This window comes from Dermacentor albipictus, chromosome 5 (assembly GCF_038994185.2).
Source record: "Dermacentor albipictus isolate Rhodes 1998 colony chromosome 5, USDA_Dalb.pri_finalv2, whole genome shotgun sequence".
Taxonomy (NCBI): Eukaryota; Metazoa; Arthropoda; class Arachnida; order Ixodida; family Ixodidae; genus Dermacentor; species Dermacentor albipictus.
In genome coordinates this window covers 4,587,464-4,610,112 of record NC_091825.1, presented here as the reverse complement: position 1 = coordinate 4,610,112, position 22,649 = coordinate 4,587,464, and the positions used below count along the sequence as shown (strand labels likewise).

The 22,649-nt window shown below is 46.4% G+C and overlaps 1 protein-coding gene across 1 annotated transcript in view; it reads left to right on the top strand.

Annotated features, from left to right (window-relative positions):
- Positions 1-5,555, top strand: part of MAPk-Ak2 (MAP kinase-activated protein kinase 2) — a 472,971-nt gene extending 467,416 nt beyond the window's left edge. Inside the window, exon 10 of the mRNA XM_065450685.2 lies at positions 5,139-5,555. Coding sequence (XP_065306757.1) covers positions 5,139-5,258 — 120 coding nt within the window. The 3' untranslated portion in view covers positions 5,259-5,555. The remainder of the gene's footprint in view (positions 1-5,138) is intronic.
- The last annotated feature ends 17,094 nt before the right edge of the window (positions 5,556-22,649 follow it).

Genomic DNA, 22,649 nt, shown 5'->3' with positions numbered 1-22,649 from the left:
CCAGGCTTTTCAAACAAAATACGTACTCTTCAGGGTCAGGTTCCGTAACGAGATCGGAGCCCTGCAGCGGCAGTCTACTCACTGCATCCGCATTCAGTAGCAGCCTTCCCGGAGCATATTCCAGCTTGTAACGGTAGCCTCCCTGGTAGAGGGCGCGGCGTTGGATGCGAGCTGCAGCCATGGCAGACGTCTGGCGGTCGGGCCTCAGCAGTCCTAGAAGTGGCTGGTGGTCGCTAACCAGGACGAACTCTTAACCTAAAAGATAATCCCGGAACTTCGTCACCCCAAAAACAAATGCCAGTGCTTCACGTTCTAACTGAGAATAATTTCTTTCGGCTTTTGTCAGGGTTCTTGAACGGAACCCGACTGGTCTGTTGGTGCTTCCAATTGTGTGAAAAAGAACAGCGCCTATACCACGAGCGGATGCGTCACATTCCAACTTCAGTTGCCTCGATGGATCAAAATGCACTAGGACCTCGGCGTCCTTAAGATGATGCTTTGCCTTCCGAAATGCAGATTCCTGTGATAGCTTCCACTGCCAGCGCGCGTTTTTTTCTAGCAACTGGTACAATGGGAACAATGTATGACATATTCGGCAAAAACTAAATAGAACGATATCATCCCAAGGAACGAACGGAGCTCACTTAGATTTTCGGGACTAGGGGCATTCATGATAGCATCTATTCTTCTCAGTTGGGTGAAGGCCGGTACGATCAATATGATATGCCCAAGATACGCGACAGATGGCTGGCTAAATTTACACTTATCGTATCTGAGCACGCCGTGTTCTCTGAACCGTTCTAAAACAATTTGCAATCGAGCTCCGCAGTCTTCAACCTTTTCCGCGACTAGAACGTCATCCAAGTAAGCCTGAACGCCAGGTAACCCAGACAGTATGGCATCAAGTTTTCTTTGGAAAATTGCGGGAGCTGAGGAAATGCCGAACGGAAGCGTATTGTAACAAAACAGGCCTTTGTGAGTGTTAATAACGCAAAGCTTCCGAGAGTCCTCGTCCAAAAGCACCTTGTTATAAGCATCCCGCAAGTCGAGCGTACTGAACAACTGGCCTCCTCCTAATGACGCAAAGGTTATCTTGAATTACCGGAAGTGGGTACTGCTCCGTGGCGCAAGCAGGATTTAGAGTAGCTTTAAAATCACCGCAAATTCTGACCGAGCCATCTTTCTTCAGAACGGGTACAAAGGGCGTCGCCCAATTCGAATGCTTGACTGGCGATATTACACCCAGCGACACTAACCGGTCATGTTCTTGCGATACCTTGTCACGTAGAGCATATGGAATAGGTCTCGCTTTACAGAATTTGGGAACAGCGTCGCCCTTCAGCAGGAGGCTGGCTGGTGGTCCCTTGATCAACCCCAAGGTTTCCGAGAAAATGTCCTGGTGTGTGTATGTATGGTATGTGTGGTATGGTATGTGGAATGGCATGGATCGTGTGACAGTCGACTTGATTCACCGTGGCCTCGCCTTGACCCGTCACTTGTAGTACTGGAACGCCCGCTTATTCCAGGAGCATTAGCAGGTCTCGGCCGCACAAGCTTGGTCCGGGACAGTCTAGCACTACAAGGGGAGAGTTCACAGAAATATCGCGGTATTTCACACAAGTTGAAGCTCGCCCACCATCGGCAATCTTCCATTGTAGCAGGATAGCTTCACATGTGAAAGTTTCAAGCTTGGCCAGCATTTGCGATGTTTATCAAAAAGCTGTCGTGATATTACGCATACCGGGGAACCGGTATCTACTTCCATGGATAAATCCACGCCTCCCCAACTAAACGTTCGTCTAATTGGTGGCTCAAGAGCATTCTTTCGTGCTGACGCCAACGTCTAGATTGGCGCACTATCGCTGTTGTCCTCTTCTGAAACGGCGTCTTCCACCACCAAGGCTTTCGCGTGATGGACTCGCCGATTGCTGGAAACCCCGTTACCATTGCAGCTGCGACACATTTTTGCCAAGTGACCCCTCTGACCACAGGAGTAACACAGGGCTTTAGCCTATCGACAGCTGTTGCTGTCGTGTCTAGAACTGCCACACCTTCCGCACTCCAGTCGCAGTGCGCTTTCCGTGCTTATTCTTGAGGGTAGCTTGCGATGTGCTTCCACTTTAAACACAGGCGGCGCGTCTACGGACATTGTCCTGGCGTTTTTTTCGGCAGTTTCAGTGGCTATTGCTATCGACTGCGCTTCCTCCAGCGTTAATTCTTTCATTGACAGTGGTTGCTTTTGCACCGCCCTTGAACGCACGCCACAGATAATTCTGTCTCGAAGTAGCCTGCTCAGCGAGTCACCAAAATTGAAATTGTCTGCTAGGCGCCGAATTGCAATGAAAAAATCATGAATGTATTCATTCTCATGCTGACAGCGGTTGAAAAATTGGAAACCTTCAGCGATTTCGTTGCGCTTTGGGTCATAGTGCTCATTTAACACCCTGACTACTTCGTTGTAGCTTAGGGCATTGGGCTTTGCAGGTGCTATCCTTCCCATCAGGATTTGGACCGTTTACGTGCTAAGTGCAGCCACTAGAAGTGCCCTCTTCTTAGTAGAATCCGAAATGGCATTAGCTTCAAAATACGCTTTCACTTTGATGAGGTAAGGCTTCCACTTATCTGCGACGTCGTCGAAGTTCGGAAGTATGTAGGAGGCCATCGTGGTCAGTGGTACGGCTGTCTCCGGGTACTTAGCCTCGGGTTCTACCTTGACTGCGTGGATGCCTTCCTGGCTCGTCGTCACTGTAACATAGCAGCGGCAGCGTAGCTGCCGTCATTAAAGAAGGGAGACGTTGACGACCCAGTGGTTAGCCGAGAACCACGCAGAAGTGTTTAATGCACATATATATAAAGTAAAAGGGGAAAGCGAAAAGGAGGAGGGAACATAGAAAAAGAACTTGGCGCCTGCGCATTGACAGCGCGCACATAACGCGGCGGTTTGATACCACACTTTACAACATATAGGAAGACTGTTACTGACAAAGACAAGGTCTAAGATTGAGGATGACATTCCCTGTGCACGAGTTGGGGCGGAAACAAGCTGCTCAAGATTAAAGCCAAGCATAATTTTCAGTAGGATACTTTGACCTTTTGTTTCAGGGGCAAGGGAACACCACTAAATCTCAGGTAGGTTAAAATCACCAGCAAATACAATCGAGCCCCTGTGCACGTGTGATTGCATACAGTCAAGTAAAGATTCAAGACACACACTTTCAGCATTCGGGGGCCTGTAGAACACACCCACTTTAGCGATCGTATCTTGAAGATGCACGTTGCACCACAGAGCTTCAGTATCTTTTACGTTGGGCATAGTAGAAAAGTGGATCCCTTCTTTAAAAAGAAACGTGACACCCCCACCACATGATTCCTTGTCTTTGCGCACTATTGCATATACTGGGGGGGGGGGGGGGGTACAACTTCCTTATCAGAAATACCGGAATGCAGCCACGTTTCTGTGATACTAAGGATATCAGGTGCATGTGCCAGGAGTATTGCTTCTAGCTGATCTACTGTATTAACGAGGCTGCGAGCATTTATGTTGATTATCGTTGCTGACTTCGGCTTCACGTGATATGTTGTTTGCTTGGTACATCTTTTCTCATTGCCTTTTGCTTGACGTTTTTTGTTACTGCTATCATTTTATTGCTGCTTTAGTCACAAGAAAAGAGCCTTCCCTCTACTTTAACCTTATCATACACAAGGCGTACTTTTTCTTGTCGATCAAGATTTTCCTTCGTGAGAGCCCATAGCTTCCTTCTGATTTCTCGGATAGGCTGGGAAAAATCCTCCCCAATGGAAATTGTGGAGCCTTTCAATTTTGAGCAGTTTTTCATAATGTTCGTTTTGTCTTTGTAGTTGACTAGCTTCATTATGATAGGCCTGGATTTATGCTCATTGCCCTGCTTTGGCCTGCCAAGACGTTCAACTCCCGATATCGTTACGGCAAGTACATCCTTGAAAGTTTCCTGAACTGCACTTGTTTCAAATACTTCAGTCGACTCGTTTTCTTGTTTCTTGACACCATACGCGATGAGATTGAAACAGCGGCTTCTATTTTCGTGGTTATCTAGTTTTTTGGCCATAATTTCCATACTGCATTCAAGTTCAGCTACTCTGTTGACACAGTTAGTCACTTTAGTCTCAAGGCTAGCAATTTTCTCTAGCTTTTTATCAATCGCATTGAGTTTTTCGTTTGTCTCGGCTCGAGCATTTTTTATTTCACCCGCGATAACTTTCAGTTCAGCGGCCAGCTCTTCGAGTGTGGGTCCCGGGTTGGACGCGACATCACCACAAGAAGCAGCAAGAAACGCATAGAAGCACAAAAATTGCCCACCAAGTCGCATAGTGGCCGTGGGCACGGCAGCAAAATAAGGAATAAATCATTACTGCGGAAAATTTTCCAAAGCTTTTTCTCACCTGGATACAAAATAGGAGCGGATTGTTAGGCGGAATTCTGACGCTGCTGCCGCGCCACTGCCGAGCGACCTATTGCAGGCCAGCTTTATACCGGGCGCAAGTGTTGACGCTGGTGGCGTAGTGAGGACATCCGGGGGGCTGAGGCGGTTCCAGCGCCGCCAGCGATGATTTCCAAGGCCGATAAGCTGATCGTCGATTCACGAGTTGCGCTGTCGATATCCAGAAGCTATATCTGATGCGCATCTGTGTTCGATAGGGCTCCCGTTGGTGCCATTGGTTCAAGCAGCAGAATCAGGAGCATCTAGATACAAAATAGGAGCGGAGCCGGCATTCTAGTGCTGCTGCTGTGCCCACACAGCTTGAATGCTGTTCGCAATAATGTCGACATTATTGCAAGATGGATTCTGCCAGAATTTTTTTTAATGCGACTTGTCTTATCTGCATTTCTTTTTCTTGAAATTTAGTTTTTTCTGGATTGCCCAATCTTTCGTAAAATGCAAGAAAATTTCATTGGTTTCCTAATGCATTTTTGTGAAGAAATATTTAAAAAGAATTTGCTAGATGACCTGTATTTGCAACCGTTAAGGAATTGAATAATTTTTTGGCACACTTATTTTGCACACAACACTCTGAAACATAGTGATAATGATTTATAGCAAACTGATGTGCTATAAAGTGTGGGTGTGAGATTGTGATAAAACACTGCCTCTTGTGCCCAGGAGGAAATGACACAAGCCCTGGCCACCATGCGGGTTGACTATGACACGGTGCAGCTCAAGCAGCTGGCAGACACCAACAACCGGCTGCTCATTAAGCGGCGACAGCAACGCAACAACTGAGGCCTCTCTGACCATCTAGGCTGATGTGGGAGCATGCTCCATCTCACTGTTTCAAACTGTACACCCATCAGGGTACAAGCTTTCCATCTCACATGAAGTGAAATGTAACATAAGCACATAATGTGCGGTTTTATTTTGGATTTGTAGCAGATTTCTGATCATATGTTTGGTTACCAAAGTGTTTAGGGTTTAACTGATTATTGGTCTTAAATGACCAAAAAAACCAAGTGCCTGATTATTGTTGGGATGTTTTGTATTATATACAGATAAATTTTTTTTCCGCAACCCAACCCAAAAGTTGTCCTTCATACAATATATTTCCACTAGCTTTCGGAGTCCATGGGAATAGAAAAGAATGTCCATGTTGTAGTCAAACCTTATCATAACCAACTATTTTCATTTTCAGATCTTAGTTCCCATGAGTAGGCAAGACCGCAGTAGAACCTACAGGTTGCTTAATCGCATCTTGTTTTTTGTGCAGTTTCTTTGCTGTTCACCTGGAATATTCAACGCTGGCATTTCCTCGAGGTGCTTCGAAATGGACGCGTCCATGGACCATGCGCTGCATTTGAAGCTACAGCCTGTGCCCGCGTATGATGGTCTGCATCCAAATTGCCCTGTCACCTCCCCGTGTGACGGCTTTGGCAAGTGCGATAGTAGTCCTATCGTCGCGCCACTTGGTTCCAATTTATATGTGACGTCATCGGATGGCCCGATAGGAGCAGGCTCTTGGTCAATAACGTCATCGACACAATGCTTAAAAGACCTGGAACCGGCTTCCCTCGTCAGTGGGCAAGACCGCAGCAGCACCGACAAGGTGCTTAATCGCGCCTTTTTTCCTTTCATGCAGTCTCTTTGCTGTTCACCTGGACTCTTCAACGCTGGCTTTTCCTCTAGGTGCTTTGAAATGAATGCGTCCATTGACCATGCGCTGCATCTGAAGCTACAGCCTGTGCACGCATATGATGGTCTGCGTCGGAACTGCCCTGTCCCCTCCCCGTGTGACAGCTTTGGCAAGTGCGATAGTAGTCCTATCGTCATGCCACTTGGTTCCAATTTATATGTCATGCCATCGGATGGCCCAATAGGAGCAGGCTCTTGGTCAATATTGTCATCGACACAATGCTTAAAAGTCCTGGACCCGGCTTCCCTCGTCAGTGGGCAAGACCGCAACAGCACTAACAGGATGCTTAATCGCGTCTTGTTTTTCGCGAAGGTATGTTACATTAAACATGCCCATTGTTTGAGATCAGATGATCGTTGTTTGCTGCTGCTCTCATGCCCACAGAGCTTTTTGTCTTGTTTTATGCATGCAATGTGCTGCGCAAATTGGCTTGTCTTTAGCAGTGATGTAGAATTAAATCCCGGTCCTACGAGAAAGGCGACTCGTAACACCAGTAATTCTGACAAAACTACTTGCTCATCTGAACCTGATATAACTGATAATAACTCGAACATTTCTGGAATGCTGACCGAACTATTGACTGGGCAGAAAATGATGGCTTGTGACATCGCTGACATCAAGATTTTCCAGAAAACTGTCAGTCGTTTTGACGCTCTGGAATCCCGTGTGGCCGCCCTAGAAAAAACTAGCGCTGATCCTAGAGTCTCGTTTGATCATACTGGTGCTGACGTACGCTCTTTACCTCAGGCCTTCTCGGAACTAATTAAAAAAAAATCATGGCCTTGAAAATCGCTCCAGACGCAACAATATAATTTTGCATAGACTTGGTGAACATAATGCTTTAAGCGCACACACGCTTTTGTCTGATGTACACCAATTTTTCAAAGAGAAACTTCAAATTGAATGCCCGCCAATTGAATGCTGTCACAGAATTGGCACCGAACGTGAAGGTGGATCGCGCCCAGTTATATTACGAGTTCTAGACTTTAGGAACAAAGTAGAAATCATGAAAATTGTCTCAAAGCTTAAAGGAACAAACTTTTATATTACTGAAGATTTCTCGGCTAATGTACGTGTCATTCGCAAAATGCTATGGGCAGCAACCTCTTCTTTTCTTGACCATGGCTCTGTGGTGAGCTTGCGTTATGACCATGTTCTTATAAATGGTGTCCGCTACAGCCGGAATGATACAGCTAACGCCCTAGTTGACAATTCAGGTCTTGCTGCAAACACTGTAGTTAATAATTCAGGTCTTTCTGAAGGCATACCAAGAACTTTCCCGGCTATGTCGTCTTCACACTGACACATCCGCAACTCTTATAAGCTTACTTTCTTGAATTTGAATGCAGGAAGTCTAGTAAATAAGTTCCTGCTGTTTCTTCACGCTTCACGCTCACATATGTGACTCTGAAATCACTCCACCCGGCTATGTAGCTGTCCAATTAGACCGCCAAATCGGCAGGGGAGGCGGTGTCGCTCTTTTTTCAAATCTAATTTCAAGTTCTCGGTTATGTGTCCTCCAGCAGATCTTGAGTCTGTTTGGTGTAAATTGTACCTAGGCAAAAAACACAAAACAATCATAGTCTGTTTTCTGCCATGCACCTGCCTCCTCACGCGACAACCTTTTTCTTCTCGCCAATTATATCAACAAGCACAGTTTTCATGCATCTAGTTTAGTTTTAATAGGAGACTTTAACACACCAGATATTACCTGGCCCTCACTATCTCACAGTAGTTCTTTAGGTAGCGAACTAATTAACTTTTCTTTATCTTTTGGGCTTACGCAAGTAGTTGACGGTGCAAAACGCACTTGACCTGGTGTTCGTCAGTTCAGACCTTGTTGACAAGCTGTCCGAGTGTGAAATTAGTGACGGAGTTTCAGATCACAAGACAGTGTTTAAATCGCTAAACTGCACAGTCTGTAAACAGCGTGCCGAAATTTCAACTTTTTTCGACTTTAATCGCTCTGACGATGCGTCTATTCTTGATGTTTTATCAGAACGTTTCGAATCGTTTTGCAACTCAATAAAGATTGTGACGTGAATACACTAGTTCGCCAATTTGAAAACATTACAATGACAACCAGCGGCGCAAGCAGATTGGATAGTGTCCCACCTATTTGCATCGACAGTCACTGTAAGTCGCATTGTAAATCAATTGGGTGATGCACGCATCTGCTGCCATAGCCAACACAGCGACATGAGCTGCCTGGCATTTTAGCGTTACCTTCTTTCCAACCTCCACGTTTCTTTTTGTTCTTTCAGGGGCCTTTAATGGGTTGCTCACACTTGGTGCGTCATCTGCTCTCAATATGGACATGGTCTGTTTTGTGGGAATCGCCATTTTGCAGGCCTTTCCACCCATGTGGATATCAACCTCATACACTTCGGGACATGTAATCACGTATGATAGCCCCCGTTGACGCCAAATCAGGGCCGAGGAAGGCCATAAGCAAAACTTGCATACGGCTGCAGCAGGAAAGGATGCAACGGGGAGCATCAATCACGCTGCTTGTAAACAGGGAGTCTATGTCGCTGTGCGGACTGCAGGAGCAGTCTGAGAGGCTGTTGCCCAATGCAGCGGACCAGGCCGCCACATCCAAGAAGTGTAACACGGAAACCATGATCAAGTGTTACAGTATTGAAATAAGGCTATGCAATCAAATCACTTCAGCATACCTTAACATAACGCATTGGCACTATACACTATACATTGGCTATTATCCACATGACAACAGTGAGCATGCACGCACACGGGTCGCTTACGTTCAACCGTCCGACTGCAGGCATAGTGCTTGCCTTTGTTGCACATGGTAGTCTGGTAACAAGCAACAACCAGCAGCGCAAGCAGATTGAACAGTGTGTCCTACCTGTTTGCACTGACAGTCGCCACTGAAGATGACCAACTTGCATTGCAAAGCAATAGGGTGACTCAAGCATCTGCTGCCGCAGCCAACACAGCGACATGAAGTATCCGGCGTTTCAGCATTACCTTCTTTCTAACCTGCACATTTGTTTTTGTTCTTTCTCGTGCCACTAATGTGTAACTCACACTTGGTGCCCTACATTCTCCAAATATGCGCATGGTCGGTTTTGTGGGCATCCACATTTTGCAGCCACTTCTGCAGGCCTTTCCACCCATGTGGATATCAACTTCATGCACTTCGGACCATGTAATCACGTATGATAGTCTCCGCTGACGCCAAATCATGGCCGAGGAAGCCCACAAGCAAAATTTGAACACGGCAGCAGCAGGAAAGGACGGAATGGGGAGCACCAATCATGGTGCGTGTAAATTCGGAGTCTATGTCGCTGTGCGGACTGCAGTAGCAGGTGCTTGCCTCGAGAGACTATTTCCCAATGCAACTGACCAGGCTCCCACATGCGAGAAACGTAACACGGTGACGAGTACCAAGTCGAACAGCAGCAAAACAAGATTCCGCAATAAATCACTTCAATGTAGCTTGCGCAAAAACAAAGGTTGTCGAGCAAGAATAGCAGTCTTGAACGAGACTATGAATTAAATAAAGAAATGAGAAAGCTTGCATTCAAGAAGGAAGCCACTCTACAGTGCAAGCACTGAAAGCCAAAAACATTAAATTTAATGCTACATAGCACACAGCCCAGCAAGACACACGCCAATGCCACATCAGCTATTTCACGAGAGGAATTGCACATGGCAACGTACACTAGAAAATACTGCTACACATATGTTATGCTTCTAGACAGTGACTGGTATTAAGCATGAGCAAATAATTGGTTGACCTTTAACTCTTTCGGCCCTGGCGTCGTCAATTGATCCCACGAAGTAAAATGAAATTCTCACTTGTAAAACCAAAACTGAAACCAAATTTTTTTTGTGGGATGTTCCTCCGTGAGTCCTATTCGCAACTCAAATCAACATTAGGGGGTGCTGCGAAGCCTGCCCCGGTCTGGCTACACTTTTCAGTATGGCGGCTTTACGGAGGTCCCCGCGTACGCAATCCTTGGTGAAAATACGAAGTTTGTTGCACTGCGATGTTAATTCGCGCTGTTTTGTGGGGGCAGAACGGGTAGTGGACGCCGAGCACCTCATTTTAGTCGGTACCAGTGGTACAGTGAGTAATTAAGTAGAAGTGGTCGCGCGTGTGTGCAAACCTCCGGCGTGACAGCGGACCCGCACGAGACTGTGGCGAGAATCGCCGACGCATTCCGGGACCCATCGATCGTGGAGGCAAAGTGCTCGTGCGCTGCTAGATTGTTGCAAAAGTGCAAGCACATCTCGGCTGTTTCTCCTGGCACCCTATCCTGGAACATTTGGTGTAGTTGTCAGTCCCTTTAATGTTGCATCTCTACATTGCGTTTCAATGCTGTTCATATTGCAAAGATCGTATAAAGTGAAATGTTCATGTGCGTGCACCGTTGTAAGCAGCAGAGATCCTATTATGTGCCAAACTGCAACTTAGCTTCACCTTGTGCTGTGGCGCTTGAGGTTACCTATCACAATACATATTCTGCTTTTTTTTTGCCGACATGACTGTTCGTTTCCTATGGCTCATACGTTATTGTTTCACAATTTGTGCACGAGCAACTGCGTGATATCAGTGGCGACTCAGGCAGAACTCATGAAACCAACTTTTGTTATCTTTGTTTGTGCCCTTCTTAAAGGGGCCCTGAAACTGGCATGCTGCATAATATAGATACCATGACCACCACAAGCTCTGTTCGCAGGACGATCAGACAGCCGTGTCTATTTATTGGTCTCTGTAAGTGATGTAGCTCCAGGCGTCCATCTCGCGTTTAGAGAGTGCCACACATGCCTGAACCACAAGTAGCAATGTGTAAAAAAAAAAACTTGACCACGACCTTGCTACCTTGCCATGCACCGTGTAGCTTCCAGCACGCTAGCTGAGGCGAAAGGCAAAAGCAATGCATCAGTGCAATAACTACTAATTCCGCTTACAGTTCAATGACTAGAAAAATTTTTGCAGCAGGCAATGTCCTTTTGTAGTGAGGTAACTATGATCAGTCGGAAGTGTTTCAGTGCCCCTTTAAGTGTTTGTTAAGTGCTTTAAGTGCATGTTAAACTTTTATGTCACTTACTTTCCATTTATTGATATGTTGATAGTAAGGACAGCTCTATATGCTATCTGGAGGTCAATAATTATCATTCACTGATATTAAGTCTGCACAAGTGTCTCCCCATGTTGTATTACCAGTGGTTTAGTTATGCTTCCCAGGACAGCCATTTGCACTGTATTCAACAAATTGGGAAGAAGCATAAATTATGGTACATATACCAGCTGGGGTCATTTGAATCAAACCATTCTTTCAGGGTACTCAACTCTGGTGGCCAAACTTTTTAAATACTCATCGTATGCAGGTTTGACACTGTTGCATGTTACTTCTCATGTTCTGTTTGGCAAGATATATCCTCATATGCTAAAAAGTGCAACAAAAATGGGCTTGAGGAAAACGTATGAGGCAAACACCTTGACACTGAGTACAGTGAACAAAATATTGAGTGCATGTGCTTTATGTTGTGAAAAAATACAAGTAAGGCAAGGGACAACAAACAGCCATTGAAGAATAACCACAACTCTATGCACACAGATCATAAGTGAACTGCAAATATCTCGGAATACCATAAGATGAAAACTTGCATCAGAATGCGTAGCGTAAATCAGCACTTCAATGAAGAATACAAGTTGCCAAAGAATGTGCATTGCTAATTTACAAAAAGTGTGTTGAAGTTGAAGTCTGCAGGTTTGGCCAATGCAAACAAGTGCAGCATGTCGATCACATGGCAACGACCGTGTCTGAAAAGTATGAAATGGCTGAATGGCATAAAAATGCTGGATTTCCAAACAGAAGACCGCACTTACTCTCAAGGCCGCCACGCTTTGATGGAGCCAAAGTCACACGCACAAATGCCTCTATGCAATACAGGTTACTTGCAATATCGCCAGCCATGGCACATGACTTCAGGTGAATCACCTAATGCCGAATATGCAAACGTGCCACTGGAATTGTGAAGAATTTTTTTTTAAATGCGGGTTACGACACATTCATGTGACATGGTCTTTTCGCTTTGGTATTGGAAAAGGCAGGGAAAGAACACTTGCGCACCCTAGTCGAGGCAGAGACAAAATGTCTGCTGGTAGTAACGCTTGCCTTCTAGCAGCATGGTAACAGGACAGGTTCTTCCATTTCATAAGATGTCGCAAATTTCCTGTTAGAAATGGCTTCAGGTACTTGGCTTACAGAAACCAAGGTTGTCCAAGTGACATCGGGTGAATTAATTTGAAAATCTTCGAAAAAAAAGGCTTTCTAGACGACACCTTACATATACCAGTGTATAACCAAAATTTGCAATAGGGCCTGGTGAGGGGCCCTTACGAGGCCATGCACAATTAAGTTTTCCTAACAAAGAAAAATTAACTCGGGTGACGTAGCAACACATGTTAAGTTCAAATGGGCTGCAACAATACACAAGATTGTGGAGATGTAAAAAATGCAAACAAAACATTAGAACACGCTATAGTAAGGAAGTACACAATGGAAACAAGGAATATAAAAAAATTGTTGTAGGGAAATTTATGTGCCAAAAGTGAACTAAACACCATTTCAGGAGGGGCACTATAAAAGATTATTTTTCAATGAAGGAAAAGAAGTACTTTCCTCACACTTCCCACTAGTTTAAGGGGGTTGAGACACCAAATTTTGAGGCTATAAGAAGCATACTGTAGGCTTCCTCTGTATGCAAAGACACTCAACATGAAGTGCTAGACGCAGAAAAGTTTAAAGTATGTTTTCATTCTCTTCCAAAGAGTGCCTGAATGCTCGTTCTCGTGATCAAAATCCATCGTTACCGCGATTGATACCGATGTCACTGTGTTGGAAGCACAACAAAAATTTTAGGGACGTCATACCACAGAGTGACGTGCAAGGAGTGGTGACCCACAGCACCGGGCAAGCCTAGAGAGGCTTGAGTCTAGAGGGCAATGAGCCGCGTCAGTCGTAGAGTCATAATTGGAGCTGCTGCAGCTAGCCCAGACAACTGTCGGCGTGGTTTTGTTTGCCTGCACTGGTACAGAATGTGTGTGCGAGACCAGATGATGCAGCAGTGTGCGCGTCACAGCTTGGTGGGCCCACGTGACCAAGCTTTCTAGACATTGACATCACTGTCCAACTCTGCGCCCACAAACCGAAACTGAAAATTGTTCACATAAATAATGCAATATTAACTTATTTACTGAGAATATAAGAATATTCGAGTGTGCACCATGCTTCCTGGAGCAATAAGAAACGTTTGAAACAAAGAACGCGCAAGCCAAAAATTTGATGTCTCAACCCCATTAACGTGACTTATTTTGCCATACAGAGACTGGCTGACGTGTATCTTAGTGTTACTGGTTTTAAAATGAAGCCTGAAATTCTTGGTAAATTGTTTCAGAAATAACGTAATCAATATTCAGAGGAAGATAATACTTCTGACAGGAACAACATGCTTTTAGTTTCTAATTAGCCACGCAATTACATTACCAGAGCCAAACCACTTGATCTGTAAGAGGACAATCCAACGAAGGTCTGCTTCAAATGTAAAATAAGGGCAAGCTCTGGCTTCACCTCTGCTGGTAAGGAACATGGCGCTTCCACTCCTGTAAAGTTTTTTTTTTTTAAATTCCTTGCATGGAAAGCACGAACCAGTTTTACGATGCACATAATACGTTTGGGAAATGTATTGATGCAGGACTCACAAAAATCGATGTGTTGCTAAAATCGGTGATGAAAGGTTTGGGATGCCTGCAGCTATTACGACAATGTCGTCAAGTAATCCCACCATGCTCCATGGGATTCTTGTTGACAACACGGAATATTTTCATTCGCTGTATAGCACGCTCTACATAAGCTCTTGCTGATGCTATCTTTTGTGTCCTAAGTGAATCACCCTCTGACATCTGCTTTTGTTTTCTGAATGGAGGCCTGATTAAATCAATTAAGTTGTGCACACAAATGTCATCAATAAGAAAGCCAGTCTGCGATTATGGCATCTGATATCGGGTCTAGTTGCTTGACGAGGCAGCTTTGCTCAAACAGGGCCTTGTCTGAGGTGCGGCCTCCATATCCTTAGCTTACGTAAGCACTAAGACCACTTGTAACAGTCACCATATATTTAACCGTGAAACCTTTCTTATAGAAGGGGTAGATCTGCAATGCACATCACAAACAGTTGGGCTGGCTAATAGGAATTACGGTGCAATCTACAATGACACGCACATTACTGAAGTGTTTAAAACAGACAGGCAAATGTTCAACATCATCTTATGGTGGCACAGCCACAGTTACTTTTAAAATTTCAGACATCAACTGAGCAGTCTCTGCAATTTTGTTGCTACATGTAGTTAGAGAACAGTTAAAAAGGTGACTTAAGAATGCAGTGCAAATATTATGCTTCAATTTCACCAATGTCAATGCTATTGTTTTTACACATAACTGGTGCTGTCCTGAAAGTGGATGAATTTTTGTGTAGCACGTCACACGAGCATTCAGAACATCGAATGATGTCAGGCCTGTGAATGTATTTACGTTGCTACTATTTATTGTGCTCACAAACTTCTGTGGAAAAGTACCCGATGTAACTTGGACAGCCTTGCTTTCTGTAAGCCTTGTCCCTGAAGCCATTTCTAGTAGGAAATTTGCCACGTCTTTTTCTTCTCTTGAGTACTCTGCCATTAATGTCCGGGGGCCAGGTTGGCAAGCACATTCCTGTCACAAAACAAAAGCAAGAGTTATAATGTCTGACATATCTGACGCGAGATGCAGCTTCTTTTTGTCATTCCAATAATGCACGTCAATGTGTTAAATTCAATGTTGGAAGTACGAAAGCCAGGCTTTTTGCATCATTTAATTTGCACCCATCACACACCACAATCCTTTCACGAAGTTAATCCAGAAAACATGCTTCCGGCTAGGTAAAGACAGCTACCACATCACAAATATATAGAAAAAATAAATTGCCATATTTGCTATGTCCTTGTCCCTTATGGTTTTTGCAAGAATTTGGTCCATGCGGTTAGGGGATGGGAAATCGTCCTGCAATGTCAGATAGAGTTCAGTTCAAGAAACCAATGGTTAAGCACTGTGTGCACAAGTTGCAGTTAATGTGCACTCATCACACACCACGTGCTACAATGCTTTTACGATGTAAATCCAGAAAGCATGCCACCGTCTAGGTAAAGACAGCTACCACAACACATACATATACAAAAAGAAATTACCATATTTCCTTTGTCACTTATTTGGTCCATGCTGTTGCTGTCAGGGGATGGGAGATCGTCCTGCAATGTCAGAGTTTAATCACAAGGAATTAGTGGTGAAGCAATGTGTGCACAATTGCAGGCAGCCAATTTACCATGGTGGTCGTGCTGACAGGTGCATGGGTCAACACCTTTGCTTCTAATGGGGAGGCAGCAGTTTCTTTGCTTGAATAATTCTGTAATGCTATAAAAGGTGCTGACATCTATTACATGCTTGTAGACATGGTGTATGTACCATAAGCATATAAGTGCTGCACCATGCAGTCAAATTAACTTACTCTGGCTGACCGATACGCAGTCGGCGAAGTTCTTGTTCTCATCATAACGTGACGTCCTTGGCAGGTTTTCAGTTGGTATTGCTTTTTTTTTCAGCCACTGTCTTTGACATGCTACATCTGAAAAAATTAATGAATTGTTTATGTTTTATTGTGCCTCAATATGGGCTGCACCCAGAATTTTTTTTCATTTTACCTCAGAAACAAGGCCACAGTATTTATAAAAAAGCATTTGCAAGGAAATGAAGCACGGTTTGAGTGTGCAAGGCTATGCAACGTTGTACACCGAATGTAGCATCTGCAAAACGTAGTTGAAAGCTGCTCATAACGCAAAGTACACAGGTGCAAACACCACCACATGACCGGAGTAGTTTTGCCACTGACTTGGGGATGATTTAATAACACATAAAGCTAGCTTAGGTACTAATACTGCACATACATATGCGACACGTCAGTAGACGGCGGGCGCCGTAAATTTTCCTCGCAACTAGCAAACGCATGTATAATTGACATGTGGCTGTCGCGTAAGTGGCAAACTTCTGCAATGAACGTGATAGGCTCGCCGTCGGTGCGAAATACCAGTGTCATATGGCCACTCTTGAGCGCGTCGGAGATTCTCAAGTGCAAGTGGCAAATTCGTAATCAGTCGCGCTGGGAAGTGCCCGTGTGCAGTGCGCCTGTGCTGCAAGTTCATCCGCGCCACGCATGCTATTTATTCCGCTTTAGCATGCCACATACGTGGCACGTTTACACTCAACACTTCCCGAACCTGCTAGTACATCATTCGTAAATATTTGAATCTCTGACGCCCGTATAAGTTGCGCGAGACGTGCTGGGCATCAAAAGCCTCCCGAGTTACAGCCGGGTGTATACCAAACGAGCGCAGAGGTGACGTTCCTCGCAGAAACCGCTGTGAAGCGTCGAACATGAGCTCTAATTACAGCCAATGTTGTTAACGAGTGCAGAGGAGACGTTCCTCGGAGAAACCGCTCTGACAAGTCTCGAACCTGTGCTCGAATTTCGCGTTGCGGCTAACATATGCAGCAAATAATGCATAGCCCAATCGCCAGTGCTCGCAATGTGAAACATGTTTACATAAGGTGACACAGCGACATGTATAATGGCCACGCACAATGGTCATGCATTAGGGTCGAGTTCACAAGTTCACAATAGTGTCTCACCTGGTAAGGAGAAATTATCCCATGCAAAATGCCGTGAGCAAACAGTCACTGTCAGCGTCACAGCGTTGCCGATGCGGATGTTAGCGATCCACCTGGTTCTGCGGCTTCAGCCTTTCGACGCGGAGGGAAATGCGTGAACGGAACTATCGCTGTCCTTCCATCTCGCTGGCACGCACCTAGGAACACAGCCTAACTGCTTGGCCGTTCGCTTTTCGACGGAAGAATGGAGCAGCTCCATTCTTCCGTCTGCGACAGCAGCCTCTACGGCACACATGGCGACTGGACCTCCGTATGGCGTTTCTCCCTACTGCCGCTAGGTGTCGCATGAATTGCTGGAGTTGCGAATCGCCACTGCCATCAGCAGCAGAGCATTTTGTGCACGCTCACGCGAAGACGACGACGAAGTGTTCGCTCGTACCATGGCTGAGCAGCCTTCAGGTAAGCATTGAATTTCACAATGTATAACTTTGAAGTCTCGAGCATATGTCGCTGATATTTTTTATATTTCATACTCGTAGCTCAGGCGGCATGCAAAAAATTGTAGGCCTAACCTGCATACTTTTCTTGTAGTGGCCCTTTGTTTACATGTGCACTTTTGACGACATCAGGGCTTAGTGGTTATAAGTCGTGCGTTCGTCGTTGTAACCGTATTCTCTTTCATATTTTTTAGGCGCATCAAGACCGGCGGCCTTATTTTATTCGTGCCATGGTAAACGCTCACGACGCTTGCAAGAATGCACGGAGAGTCTTTCTGAAGAACTCGACAACGGTAATTTATCCGACGTGGAAGGCGAGTGCGACGAGCCTGACGGCAGCGGTGACGAGGGAGACGACGCGCTTGGAGCCCCGGCGGAGAGCGAGAGTGATAGTTTGGAAGCTGATTCGGAAGATGATAGCACACCTGCAAAGACAAGCGTATGGACGAGAAAGCCTTTCAAGGTACCAGAGACTATATTCAAAGGGGCAGCTCACGAACACCTTCACATCGAAGGAGACCTACTCTCACCATTTGGTTATTTTAGCACCTTTCAGTTTTCAGTATGGCACATGTGTAAGCACTGATGAAGATGGTGGTGGTGACAACTTTATTGCACACAGGGGAGTTGCGGACACCGACTGGTGGCTCTTCATTTGACAATGGGTGTATTGAAATATCCAAGGTTGCGCCTATATTGAAAGCCAAATATGAGAACTGCTCTCGTCGCATCATGTGAGATCTCGTGCAACCGCTTCGAGAAGCTGCGCACACACTTCACATTGTGGATGTGAACAAGCCAGATCTCAATGACAGACTCTGGAAGGTGAGACCTCTGCTCAAGAATTTTCAATCAAGGTGCCACGATCTCGAGGTAGAGGAGAATCTGTGCATTGATGAGCAGATTGTTCCTTTCAAGGGTCGTTTAGATATAAAGCAATATGTGAAAGGCAAGCCTCACCCTTTGGGTGTGCAGGTATTTATGCTATGCGGCGAGTCCGGCATGATTTGTGATTTTCTGGTATACCAGGGCTCTACAACAAAGCTGAATGAGAAGGAAAAACAGCGGTATGGTGTGACAGGTGCAACTGTTTCGCACCTGGCTGAGCGAATCCCGCCATTTGTTGGCCACAAGCTTTTTTTTGATAATTACTTTACTTCATTGCCCATGCTGCGCGCCCTGCGTGAACGAGAAATATTTGCAGCTGGTACTGTACGCATGAACAGGTGTGAAAAGTGCCCGCTCATGTGCGAAAATCAACTAAAGAGTGGTCGAGGGTCATCTGACACTTTGGTCAGCAATGACGGCAAGATTGTTGTGACGCGGTGGTTTGTTCAATCGCGCCGTAAATATGGCCTCGAATTTTATAGGTGTAGGAGAGGAGGAAACAGCACAGCGCTGGAACAAGGTGGACAAATGTTACATTGAAGTGAAACGCCCAGCTGTAGTCGCAGCGTACAACCGAAGCATGGGAGGCGTAGACAAAACGGACTTCCTTGTTGCCTTGTACAGGACCACAATTCGGTCAAGAAAGTGGACTCTCAGAATGATTTTTCATTTTGGGAATCTTCATTCATGTGTGATTAAAAAAGCTTGCATTCATTGGGAAAAAATTATACTTGGCACAAAAAGTATTTGACAAGGCCAGGAAGCTCATTAAGGAAGGGCAAGCTGACGGAACTCTTTTGGCCAGCGTCGTCTGTGCTTGTTCAGAGGTTGCAGGTGCATCTGAAGACACATAATTTGTGTTGTTAAGGTACCTGTATTACTCGGCCAATATCTGCTGGTGAAATGATGGCAGAGGCTCTTTTCACTCTTGACACAGTCGTCTATAGGCTTGATATCTCATCCAAATACTTCTAGAACGACTTCTTTGTTCATGGTGTAAAGCCTTGTGAATTCGGCTTCAGCCGCTTACTGTTTATGTAGATGGGGGCTCCCGGGATGACCAAGATGTGCTTGGCACAGACTCTGTTGGGGCAGAACAGTGACACATGAGATACAGCAGAGATTATCCAGTCGTGTAGTGTTTTCTCTTATGTTCGAACCAATTATACTGAACTGTGAATACGAAGAAACGTTCATATTGTCACGTGGTGGTGACGTTGAATAACACAGTAGCAATACTGTGAACAAGAAAACTAACTTTTATTGGGCGAACCTGTGCCCACAAAACAGGCTACACTTATAGCGCAACGATAGCGGCGAACACGCTCGGCGATTGTCGAAAATCTGATCAGCGGGTCAAGCGCGTCGACTTTTGTACAGAGTCGTCGAATGTTCCAGACTAATCGTTGGGACCCGCGTGCCTTCCATAAAATTCTACATCATTCGCGTCAGGCGAATAAATCAGATAACACAAGGTTCGGCTTTAACAGACTGCGGATAGAAGCATCGATAACTTTCTAGAAACTTCGGATACGTGCAAGCGCGTCCCGCGCTGTGCGATAAGATTTGTTAGGCGGCGAAACCTGGTCACCCGATAAATATAAATACACGTGTCAATACCCCCCTCTCAAAAAGCATCGTCCCGATGCTACAAAGAGAGCGAAACACAAAATGACACTTATTAAACATAAGTAACAAAACAACGGAAAGAAACAAAGTCCAACGGTCAGTTACGCGAAGTCCCAAAGTTCGTCAACGCTGGTGGTACGGCTTGAGCCGCACAACGTGGACAGTTTCAGGTCGGGAGCGGCGCCGCTGTGACAGCGAAATGCCGTCTGGCACGACCTCGTAGTCCAGTGCACCAATACGTCGGATGATCTTGTACGGTCCGAAATAGCGACGCAAAAGCTTCTCGCTCAGTCCTCGTCGGCGCATAGGGGTCCAAACCCAAACACGGTCACCGGGCTGGCACTCGACAAAGCGTCGTCGGAGGTTGTAGTGTCGGCTGTCGGTCCTCTGCTGCTTCTTGATCCGCAGGCGGGCGAGCTGTCGGGCTTCTTCGGCGCGCTGGAGATAGCTAGCGACGTCAACATTTTCCTCGTCAATGACGTGCGGCAGCATGGCGTCGAGCGTCGTCGTCGGATTCCTGCCGTAAACTAGCTTAAACGGCGTGATCTGTGTTGTTTCTTGCACCGCCGTGTTGTAAGCGAATGTTACGTACGGCAGGACGGCATCCCAGGTCTTGTGTTCGACGTCGACGTACATTGCTAGCATGTCGGCGAGGGCCTTGTTCAGGCGCTCCGTGAGACCATTCGTCTGCGGATGGTAGGCAGTTGTCCTCCTGTGACTGGCTGTACTGCAGAATGGCTTGGGTGAGCTCTGCTGTAAAAGCCGTTCCTCTGTCGCTGATGAGGACTTCTGGGGCACCATGTCGCAGCAGGATGTGCTCGACGAAAAATTTCGCCACTTCGGCTGCGCTGCCTTTTGGTAGAGCTTTAGTTTCAGCGAAGCGGGTGAGGTAGTCTGTCGCCACGACGATCCACATATTCCCGGATGTTGACGTCGGAAACGGCCCCAACGAATCCATCCCAATCTGCTGGAATGGTCGACGAGGAGGTTCGATCGGCTGTAGTAATCCTGCTGGCCTTGTCGGCGGTGTCTTGCGCCGCTGACAGTCTCGGCATGTCTTGACGTAACGGGCGACGTCGGCGGTGAGACGCGGCCAGTAATACCTTTCCTGTATCCTCGACAGCGTCCGGGAGAATCCGAGGTGCCCAGCGGTTGGGTCGTCGTGTAGGGCGTGCAGCACTTCTGGACGCAGCGCTGACGGTACAACAAGAAGGTAGCTGGCGCGGACTGGTGAGAAGTTCTTCTTCACGAGCAGGTTGTTTTGTAGCGTGAACGAAGACAACCCGCGCTTAAATGCCCTAGGGACAATGTCGGTGTTCCCTTCCAAGTACTCGACGAGGCCTTTTAAATCCGGGTCGTCTCGCTGCTGTTTAGTGAAGTCTTCCGCGCTTAATATTCCAAGAAAGGCGTCGTCATCCTCGTCGTCTTGCGGCGGGGGATCGATGGGGGCGCGTGATAGGCAGTCGGCGTCTGAGTGTTTTCGTCCGGACTTGTATATTACCGTGACATCATATTCTTGCAGTCTGAGGCTCCACCTCGCCAGCCGTCCTGAAGGGTCCTTCAAGTTAGCTAGCCAACACAACGCGTGATGGTCGCTGACGACTTTGAATGGCCTGCCATATAGGTAAGGGCGGAATTTTGCTGTAGCCCAAATGATGGCGAGGCATTCCTTTTCGGTCGTAGAATAATTGCCTTCCGCTTTTTACAGCTACCGGCTAGCATAAGATATCACCCGTTCATGTCCGTCTTTCTTCTGGACTAGGACGGCACCGAGGCCTAGGCTACTGGCGTCAGTGTGGATTTCGGTATCGGCGTCTTCGTCGAAATGTGCGAGTACAGGCGGTGACTGCATGCGTCGTTTTAGTTCTTGAAATGCGTTGGCCTGCGGCGTTTGCCATTTGAACTCGACATCAGATTTGGTTAGATGCGTTAACGGCTCAGCGATGCGTGAAAAGTCCTTGACAAAGCGCCTGTAGTAGGCACACATGCCAAGGAATCTACGCACTGCCTTCTTGTCGATGGGCTGCGGGAACTTTGCGATGGCAGCTGTTTTCTGCGGGTCGGGGCGTACTCCGGATTTGCTGATGACGTGGCCTAGGAACAGAAGCTCGTCGTAAGCGAAGCGGCACTTTTCTGGCTTCAGAGTGAGCCCTGATGATTTGATGGCCTCTAGTACTGTTGCAAGCCGCCTAAGGTGATCGTCGAAATTTCCGGCGAAGACGACGACGTCATCCAAGTAAACAAGACAGGTCTGCCACTTCAATCCTGCTAAAACCGTGTCCATCACGCGCTGGAACGTTGCAGGCGCCGAGCACAGTCCAAATGGCATAACGTTGAATTCATAGAGGCCGTCTGGCGTGATGAAGGCGGTGTTTTCGCGATCCCTTTCGTCGACTTCTATTTGCCAGTAGCCAGACTTGAGGTACATCGATGAGAAGTATTTAGCATTGCAGAGCCGATCCAATGCGTCGTCTATCCGTGGGAGGGGGTATACGTCTTTCTTCGTGATTTTGTTCAGTCGACGATAATCGACGCAGAAACGTAGGGTTCCGTCCTTTTTCTTCACTAAAACAACTGGAGACCCCCACGGGCTTTTCGACGGCTGGATGATGTCGTCGCGCAGCATTTCGTCGACTTGTTGTCTTATAGCTTCGCGTTCTCGCGTCGAAACTTGGTAAGGGCTCTGGCGTAGTGGTCGAGCGCACTCTTCGGTTATTATGCGATGCTTTGCGACTGGTGT